Source organism: Thermobia domestica, chromosome 7 (genome assembly GCF_964235325.1).
Source record: "Thermobia domestica chromosome 7, izTheDome1.hap1.1, whole genome shotgun sequence".
NCBI lineage: Eukaryota > Metazoa > Arthropoda > Insecta > Zygentoma > Lepismatidae > Thermobia > Thermobia domestica.
In genome coordinates this window covers 203365096-203375004 of record NC_137460.1, presented here as the reverse complement: position 1 = coordinate 203375004, position 9909 = coordinate 203365096, and the positions used below count along the sequence as shown (strand labels likewise).

At 34.3% G+C, this 9909-nt stretch overlaps 1 protein-coding gene across 4 annotated transcripts in view; it reads right to left on the bottom strand.

Annotated features, from left to right (window-relative positions):
* Nucleotides 1–513: 513 nt before the first annotated feature.
* The window catches only part of LOC145690674 (SET domain-containing protein 9-like), a 78323-nt gene continuing 68927 nt past the window's right edge, over nt 514–9909 (bottom strand). For all 4 annotated transcript variants that reach the window (XR_014132255.1, XM_081765811.1, XM_081765813.1 and 1 more), the window contains one exon: nt 514–725. Coding sequence is in view for 3 of the 4 variants with exons in the window: in XM_081765811.1 (XP_081621937.1) it covers nt 529–725 (197 nt within the window). In the remaining variant the exon portion in view is untranslated. The remainder of the gene's footprint in view (nt 726–9909) is intronic.

Here is a 9909-nt window from a genome sequence, read left to right as displayed (position 1 = left end):
GAACATCGATCAAGAAACCGCCAGAAATCCTCATTACGTACATCCGAACGAAAGAAGGTGTTGATAGATAAGATGTGTAGCATATACTCAACTTACAGCAGTATGTGCTGGTAGCTTCTTGTTCTTTTCTACGGGCTGCTGGACGGGTTACTTTACTGTTAAATAATCCGAAAGCAAATGTTAACTTATGTTTAAGTTCATCGATACGGTGTAAATCTCTCTCTCGTTCAATAAGTAGATTGCTTATCAATGAATCCAAATGTAGGAAGTTCCCAGATGTACGGATAATTTCCAACCTGAACACATTAAGATCGATTAAACTGTCATGATTATATAGTACTATCTACGGGGTTAAAGTTATTCAACTGACAGAAAAATGACATGAAATTCAACTTTCATTTCTATGAAACTTCTGTTCTCGATTGCACAAATATCTCTCATATTAAGAAGCCAACAATAAAGTTTCACTTTGAAATTAAGGCTTTCTGAATGAAGCTTAATAAAACATATCAATACAAAAACAAACATTTATTGGACTACAGTGAAATATGTTGAAAATAATTCTTCCCCTTCTTCTATATCCTTTACGGAGACTAGTACCACAATTCGCCTCGACTGCGAAGCTAATCCGGACGAGTAGAATATATTAGGTAAAAACTGGAGAAGATGTAGTGGGAAGTCTTCAGGTACATCATACTCTTGGTAAGCCACATTGCATGGGAATTCTGTAAGTACAAAAGAAAGAAAATACAATTGTACACAAACACATTGCACATCCCTCACCCAAATTCTACAATACTATCAGCATATCACGTGAAAAAAAAAAAAAAAAAAAAAAAAAAGTCGAAAGATGACAATACTAAGCAGAAGATCTTATTGAGCTGAAAAGAAAATGGCATGCTTGTAGGTAAATTCTCATCCGTAATTTTCGAGAAAATGAAGAACAAATTTTTATAGTGCTTAAAAATATGCGATTTGCTGCCAATATTAATTTAGAGTTTTTATGTACTGCGTATGCTAGAAAAACAGTTAAGAAGCAGCTTGTATCTGTTATTTTTTCTCTGACGGTGGCACACATATTCCGCAGCGAACCACGTAATCGTCATTGTGACGCATATACTATCTGTAATATCGTTGACAGTTTAATCTTGTAATAATGTAAATGCTTACGTTAGCATTTAATATGCATCAATTCAAATTACTAAATAATATCCGGATTCACATCCAGTTGCACTAGATGAAATTGGTCATTTAGATTTTCTGATTTTTTTATTTATTTATTTTTATATTTTATTATTATTATTATTTTGCATTTGTTTATAAGTCTTGCTATTTCATTACTTTTTCTAAACATTTCGAGTAACTTTTCCTTTGTCATATTCACTTAACATACCCCTATTTTGATTGATGTTTCTACCGTGTAATGTGGGTTCCTGTCATCATGACATGGCGTGTCCTCAGGTTGTGGATCGAGGAGACCTCTTGAAATAGAGGTTAGCTGTGAATAAATTGAATAAACAGTAGCGGACAACAAGGGTTGGTATTCTAGTTTAGGAATTTGGCATGAGGCTAGAAACCTCATCATATATTATGTGTCTCAAAAGTCATCTGACATAGGGTAACTCTGTTATTATTAGAGTTACAACAAAATGTAAGAGGGAAAACCGTCTCCAAATATGATGTTTTCAGTCTAAAGTGAAGGAAAATTTTAAATCGGACGAGCCGTCTGTGCGGGGACGCGGCAGAAGTCCTAAATGGCAGAAGTCCTAAAATGCAGAAGTCCTAAACGGCATTAGACCTAAAATGCACAAGTCCTAAAAATTATTTCGCGGCACAAGTCCTAAATGGCAGAAGTCCTAAAGTGCAGAAGTCCTAAAGTGCAGAAGTCCTAAAATGCAGAAGTCCTAAAGTGCAGAAGTCCTAAAATGCAGAAGTCCTAAAAGGCAGAAGTCCTAAAAGGCAGAAGTCCTAAAAATCATACCGAGGCAGAAGTCCTAAAGTGCAGAAGTCCTAAAAATCTCTTGTGGCGCTACCATCGCGTCCGTAAGAAGAATACTGTCAATCTGTTAGTCAAGTTTTAGATATACTGTTTCATATTACAGAGCCTTAGTTCTTACAAGTTATTTGTATAAATACATATTCTATATTTCTGAAATAATAAATAAATAAATAAATAAATAAATAAATGAAGCCTATTGTCCTTTCTTACTCTTTCCATGATATATTTCTATGTTGACAAAATTTTAACTTTCTACCTAATTTTAAGACTTATTAATGTCACCCACTGTATTGCATAATAAATGTTCTTTGCTCAATTTTAAATTTACTGCGTTCTTTAGGTATACAGTTGGTATTTAATGTTCACTCGTGAAATGTCTAGTGAGCTTTTGTCCTAATTAAGTAAACTTTGGTGGATTTTTGTCCTACTCTTAATAAAATACGCTCCGCACAGTATATATTGCAATTCTGAATGTTTGCTTGGTTTCAGAAGTCTGGTAAAATATGCTTTTTAAACATTTTTTTATTATTTATTTATTTATTTATTTTTGTTTTAGGAATTTGTCTTGGGATTCTCGTATCTCCATTCGAAAGAAACGAATTTCTTAACAAATTATGTAATTAATTCTTAGAATGAAATAGGTTGTATTATGTAATTCGTGTATAAGTGCAGAACAGATAGTGATAATAACGATCTTAGTAGTACAAATATAGCTGTTACTGTTGGAATTAGATATGTTCGTAACATTATTGCCAACTAGTTGCTGCATCGTCCAATTTCGTGTGGTGGTGGCGAATTTCAGAACTAAAGCAAGTGAATGATAAAGGCACAAGTCCTAAATGGCAGAAGTCCTAAAAGGCACAAGTCCTAAAAATCATATCGCGGCAGAAGTCCTAAACGGCAGAAGTCCTAAAAGGCAGAAGTCCTAAAGTGCAGAAGTCCTAAAATGCAGAAGTCCTAAAGTGCAGAAGTCCTAAAGTGCAGAAGACCTAAAATGCAGAAGTCCTAAAGTGCAGAAGTCCTAAAGTGCAGAAGTCCTAAAATTTAGGTCTAGTGCCCATATTTTTAGGACTTCTGCCTTTTAGGACTTCTGCACTTTAGGACTTCTGGATGTCACCCGTCTGTGCTGTACACGCTTTATGTGCCCAATGTTAAATGAAAATGCATGTTGCCATTTGCCTGGATCCACAACATAAGTAAATGAAGTGACTGCATTTTATGCTATCGTGTCGATTCCCAGTTCCCATTTCAAACATGCCCCATTCACTATACTCTTACAAACTTTATTCACCTCTCACCTAGAGATGTGGGTCGGGTAAATACTCAGTGGGTAGGTAAATAAAAAATAGGTATTTACCCCTTTTGTATTTACCTACCCAAAAAATGGGTAATTTATGAAAGTTCAACTATTATGAAGTTTTAAGAATTGTTAACCATACCGGTGAAGGTTTTCTAGATTTAGGGGTCTCTCGAGCGTAATTTCTCATTCGTTCACTATAAATATGCAAAATAATAATAAATTGACCCCGTTCAGGTTCGGTGCGGTTTTGCAGGCAATTCTGACCATGCCGCACCCGCGGTACAATTTTGGATATTATGTGCTATTCTAGGTTAAAGCGACATTTAAAACCTATTTTTTTAAATAATTTTTCTCGAAGATAATCATCATAGGTAAAGATGAGATCAAAATAATAAAACGAATTTCTTGAAAGGGGGAAATAGTGGGGTGAGCTGTTGCAATTTTCAGACGAAGCCCTCGTGTACACCTATACATACATCTAAGTTTGGAGAACATCGGTAGAGCCAATCGTGAGAAATAATTCACACAACTTTTCCGATTTTATGTCATTACTTACGAACAAATCAGAGTTGAGAATCAGAGCCAGAGTTGAAACTTGAGGGGTACCTACATTACCACCCACTTGTTGTTTCAAGATTGATCTGGGGCTATTTTACTAGTCCACCTATGCCCTTTCTTCACCAAAGTGTGAACGGTTTTTAAACTTGAATTAGTTTCACCAAGACTTTAAAAAAAATAAAATAAATAAATAAATAAATTATAGTATGACTTCAATACTGAGATTGTCCAAACATATAAACCCTCTTTTTTGAATCTTTGGGAGACAGCCCCAGTTTTAAATGTAAAGTCTCGATACGAAAGCTGGATCATGCATCCAAAGCATTACATATCAGAGGCTACAACTAGTTGAATAAAAACGACCAAAATTATTAAAATCTTTCCGAGTCGAACATTGTGGAGTTCAAATTAATCATGAAAAAGATTGTGCCTTATGTCTACTAGTTTCGAACTTAAAAGAACATTTTAGAGTAGTTTTATCATGAAAGGAGAAAGTGAGTTCGATATATTTGGTGTAGTCGCATTTATTATATGAAAAAAATTCTGAAGATAAAACATTGCATCAATTTCCATCAAATACAGACTTTTGTTAATTTTTTGTGGCTTCTTAGGTTCAATGTTACTATATAGGACTTTTGATAGAATCTTGATGATGATTTTTTTTTTTTTTTTTTTTTTTTTAACAAATACCGACGTACAGAACGATAACGAAGTCTTACAGGAAGTGTTGAACGAAAGCCTTGCCAAAGCGATCTTCGTTGGTGGGTGTCCCCTGTCACTTGTTGATCATCCTTTGTGGATTGAATTTTTAAAGAAAATTCGTCCTTCGTATGATCTCCCATCGCCTGGCTACGATGCTCAATACAGTGAAATGCAAGGGGAAGTTAAAATTAAGTTAGAGGAATCAAGAAATTCACATTTACAGTGTGACGGTTGGAGTAACTTGAGAAATGATTGTATCATTTATTTTGTCATTTCAAAGCCTGACCTGTTTTTGTTGATTTCGCGTTGTCGAAAGAAAATAAACATGACGCGAGTGTCTGAAGAGATTATGAATGTTCTGTAAGCAATATAAGAATGAAAATTTTTTAGTAATCATAGGAGACAACGCGTACAACATGAGAGCAGCTTTTATATTAGTAAAATAGAAGCATCCTAGTATAGTATATTTGGGTTGTCTTGCTCATCTTCTCCATTTGCTTTGTTCTGACATCATCGGATGTCCATCGGTAAAGACATTACTGGGAAGTGTAATTGATGTTAAAACAACTCAACTTAGCCATCATTTGCAAGCACTATTTACACAAATCTCACGGAAAAAAAGGCTTACAATTTCGTTAAAGTTGCTGGATAAACAAGATAGGGAAGGCATTTACACTGCCTCCAAACTTTGCTTGTCAATAGAACTCGAATTCAGACACTTGCTCTGAGTGAGGAATAGTCATTACCTTCAGAAACCAAGAAAAGAATTCTTGATTATGTATTCTAGGTTCGTATTGAAAAACTTGTAGCTATTTTGAAACCTATAGTGGATTTGATTAATTGCTTGGAGTAAAATGAGCCTCAGACAGACATTGTGCACTCAAAATTTCAGAGCCTTCATCAAACTCTGACAGAACAGTTTCAATCATTTCGAAAACAGAAGAGCAATCAATAATGGAAAAATTTAAAGAAAGAAGCGAATTTGACTTGGATCCAAGTAATCTGACTGCAGATCTCCTCAATCCTACTTTCCAGTGCTGCAAATTGACCGCTGAAGAATTGCTTGATGAAGTAAACTTCGTTTGTGAAGTTGGAAAACAAATGGGATTGAACTCTGTTTTACTGAGAGCACATTCAACTGACTATAGGGACAAAGAAGGAATATGAGCAAGGAAGTTTTTTGGGACCGAGTGGAACAAATGAGCTCACTACTTTGGTGAAGAGGGTTTCGAGGCATCACTGAATTAGCTGATGTCGCCATTCGAATCCTTAGTGCTCCGGTTACATCTGCTGCCACAGAAAGAACTCTCTCTACATTTAGCTGGACCATAGTAAAACAATAAATCGTTTAACATAGGAGAGGGCAAGGAGGCCAGCTTATCTTTCATATAACTGGAAGCTTTTCAGTAAGAAATTGCCTGAAGTTTCACGGATGCAACACTCAGGACCAGGGTCAAGGAAGAAGTCACCAGTTGTTGGCATGCAACAGAACAAAACACCAGAGAAACTGGAAGAGGACACAGAAGAAATAAGTGACATAGAAGAAAATGAAGAAACGAGTGATAGTGATGTGACACTGAAGAATTGTGTGATGATTCCGACTCTGATCTTATGGTTGATTTTGAGTAGGACGGTAAAATTCGTGGTAGTTTTATTTATAGTGCTCCAAACATGGTAGAGGTTAATTGCTGTTCTATACTGAATAATTTAAGGTATAAATCTTTCCTTCACTGAGTTACTATACAGCTTAACGTTGTTTATCGCATTAATATTTTAAATATGTTATTCCAATAAATACTTTCACAAAGTATTATTGTTAGTGTTAAACTCAAATTAGTGAACACTTCTAAAAATCACGAATTACTTACTCAAGTGTTTTACAAACTGTTATTTCTTATTTTATGGATAATTTTCTTTCAACGGCATATTCAGTAAATAATTTGATCGACAAATTAATTAAATTTATTTACTTTAATTATTCTATAACTTTTGTAATCATACAATTACTTCTACAGAATGGCATATTAGGTAAATGTGTAATTTGTTTAGTTCCTAAGTATTTTCTAGGTTATTAGGCTACTTACTAAAGTCTTGTTTCTTTACTTTGATATAACTATATTAACAACTTAGTTGTTACAGTGTAATTTCTTAAATAGATGTAATTTTTATTAATTCAGTAAACCGGGAATAAAATATATGAAACTTACTGGTCTTTTTTTTTTTTTTTTTTTTTTTTTTTGCATAATTGACAATTCAGGACATCTCCTTGTCTATAGATAAAATTACAAAAAATAACATAATTTTGCGTGAAGAAAGTAATCAGCTGTATTTGGAATATCAGTTCAGTTTTTTAATTATTAAAAAAGTTGTTTGTCATCAATACTATTCAATTTTTTAAGGTAATGTAAAGTTTAGAGCCTTAAAATAGAAAAGTAATTATTAATAATTCATTATCCGCGATTAATAAATTTGGTAAACCAAAAGAAAAAGTGGTTCTTCATTTTAGTTATAGAGATCCTGCTGTACCTTAAATAGTTTAGTTAGTGTGTTCATCGGTGATTTGAAAAGCTGTAGAAGGTATTGGAAGATAAAAGAAGATGCGCCAGATCGAGAAAAATGGAGAAAGCAGTTTCGTCAGACGCGAACCTAAGGAAGAATTTAAATTCCATGCCACTAATACCAGGAGCTGGTGACAGATAGAATACTTAATAATAGTGTATGATTAGTTTGGTGACAACTGACTGCATTTTTTTTAGTCATCGTCATGTTGTTATAAATTTTATATTTTCGTGTTGGTTTGATAAACTATCAAATTCTACCGTGCAGCTGATTGGATGCATCAGGGGTACACTAAGGTAAGAATTCATGGGGCAGAATGGACAATAATTTTCCGCCAAGGGTAATAGAAGGAAATTTAGTGTAAGTAGAAAGAAAAAATAATGGTGAGTAGCTAGGAAATCTGAACTGTATTACTTAATAAATATCAAATTCATTCTTTAATTGCTAGAAAAAATGATCAATTATGTGGTTATTTAGTGCTCCTGTTGTAGGCGATACAAATGACCATTATATTTTTCATTGACAACGATAAAATTCATTTATTGGTAATTGAAACATAAAATACCCACTAAAATACCCATTTTGGGTAAATACCCGGGTATTTACACGTTGAAATAAATACCCAGGTATTTTACATCCCTACTCCCATTTCGCCCCGTCTTCCCCTAGCCCTCCTATTAATTTCATGAGGTTCATTTCTTGAAATTACTCCTCGGACACCATTTATAACTACAAACACATTTACAACTACATACTTCTATTTACCATACGGTCACAAAATTTACCCACATGCTTCCCCGACCCTCCCCTATGTTTAATGACGTGTTCGTTTCTACTTCGCGAGCTACATTAATAGGGTTACATGCGTAGGATCAAAACTTCGTAGCATCCAAACTGCGTAGGATCCAAACTGCGTACGATCGAAACTGAAACCGCCGTAGGATCCAAAACAGGTATGGCCATATGATCGAATAAAATTTTTTTAAAAAAAAAGAATTATTTTATAATCACAGAATATTAAGTAATAATATTTTTTGAAGTTATGTAGGGAAAAACCGGCCTAGGATCAAAAGTGTATACGACCGAAACTGCGTAGGAACCAAACTGCATAGAAAGGAAACTGACAAATAAAATAGTGACAAATGTAATTTAACAATGACTGAGAATTTCAGTGTTTAAAAAGAGGGGTTAGGAGTAAAATAACAACAAAATTTTCTCAGTGACAGATAGGTCTACTAACATACATTACGAATTTATGCGAAACTCTGTTTGGCCACAAATGACATAACCCCTTTTAAAAATTACTGATTCATTTTCAAAGTAGTGCATTACTAATGTCACACAGGCATTAAAGTCATGTAAAACATACAACTTAAACATATTAGTGGCATTTTCAGGGTGGACATATAATCTCTATCCCTTCGAGGCAAAATAATGTGCTGGGCATTAAGATTGAAAACACAAACTCAGCTGAAGCTTCATCATATTACAAGTAACTAACTGTGATATTTTAAAATTGCTTTGAACAAATCAGTTTTGAGAACCTATGTTTATGTATGTACATGTATATATTCCATTTCTTGTTAGTAGTTTATTTGAATAAAGATTTGTCTGTGTGATACAATAGTAATTAGCAGTAACTCAACAGAAGATTTGCTAAGACGTAGGCGAGAAGATGATTATAAATGGGAGATGCTAGCTTCTCAAACCGTCACAAGGGTTTCAGTTTCCTGGCCAACACATTTTTTTCCTGGAGTTTCTGAGGCCCGAAATCGAAACATAACTGACTGTAACTAGTGAAATTAGATAATTACAATCAAACTCATGAAGTTCGCAACTGAATTGCTGAATGTGATAGTGAGATATATTCGTGGTCAACACATTGCAAGGTACCTTATGGTAACTGAATACCAATAATGGAAGGTATGAAATTTTCTTAAGAGCAGCTCGTTTTCGAAGTTCTTATACCAGATTGAAAAGTTTAATGCCAGATTTTACAAATAAGGATTATCGTGTTAAATATATATTGTTGTATAAAACATGTTCAAGTTCCCGGTATTTCCCGAGGCTTTACATTCGTTAAAACATACAAGACTCAAGTAAAATTTCGAAGTTACGAAATGGTTCTCTTCTGGACCCTTAGGGGGATGGGGCGAAGCCCCGATAGATACTATGAGAGGAATTTCATTCCAGTGAGTGAAACATACATGTCCTGAATTTGGTTTTTATCCATCATTGCATGGAGGAACCCAACGAATTTCCGAAGAGTCCGAAAAGACTCTTTTATCCTTCTGGTCCCACTAAGACCACTTTTAATACAACGGTATTTCGCTTCATGGAAAGAACAATACGTACATATTCAAAACAGTGTCCCAATTCGTCAGAATATATACGACCCTGATACATTTACGAAATAGGACATTCACCCCCCCACGCCTTCATCAGGCAGGGAGGAATTAGGGTATATTATTATTAGTGTCAATTAGTAGCCGTAATATGAGGAATTTAATATATATAGATATCATATGGATTGCTTACTGGCTTTTCTGATTGAATTCACGATTCATATTGCGTACTTATATATTGTATAGAATAATAGGAAACACAGTAATTCAGTAGAGCTATAAATATTCAAGCTAATATGGATCTTCCAAGCTCGAACAAATTTAAAAAAATACTCCGATAATAAGAACTTGCTGAAAAATGAAGAGCAGTACTGTACGCATGGTAGTGAAGGCGTTAGGTACTAACTAAATAAATCTGTCTTAATTAACTCATTGTACAACATGTT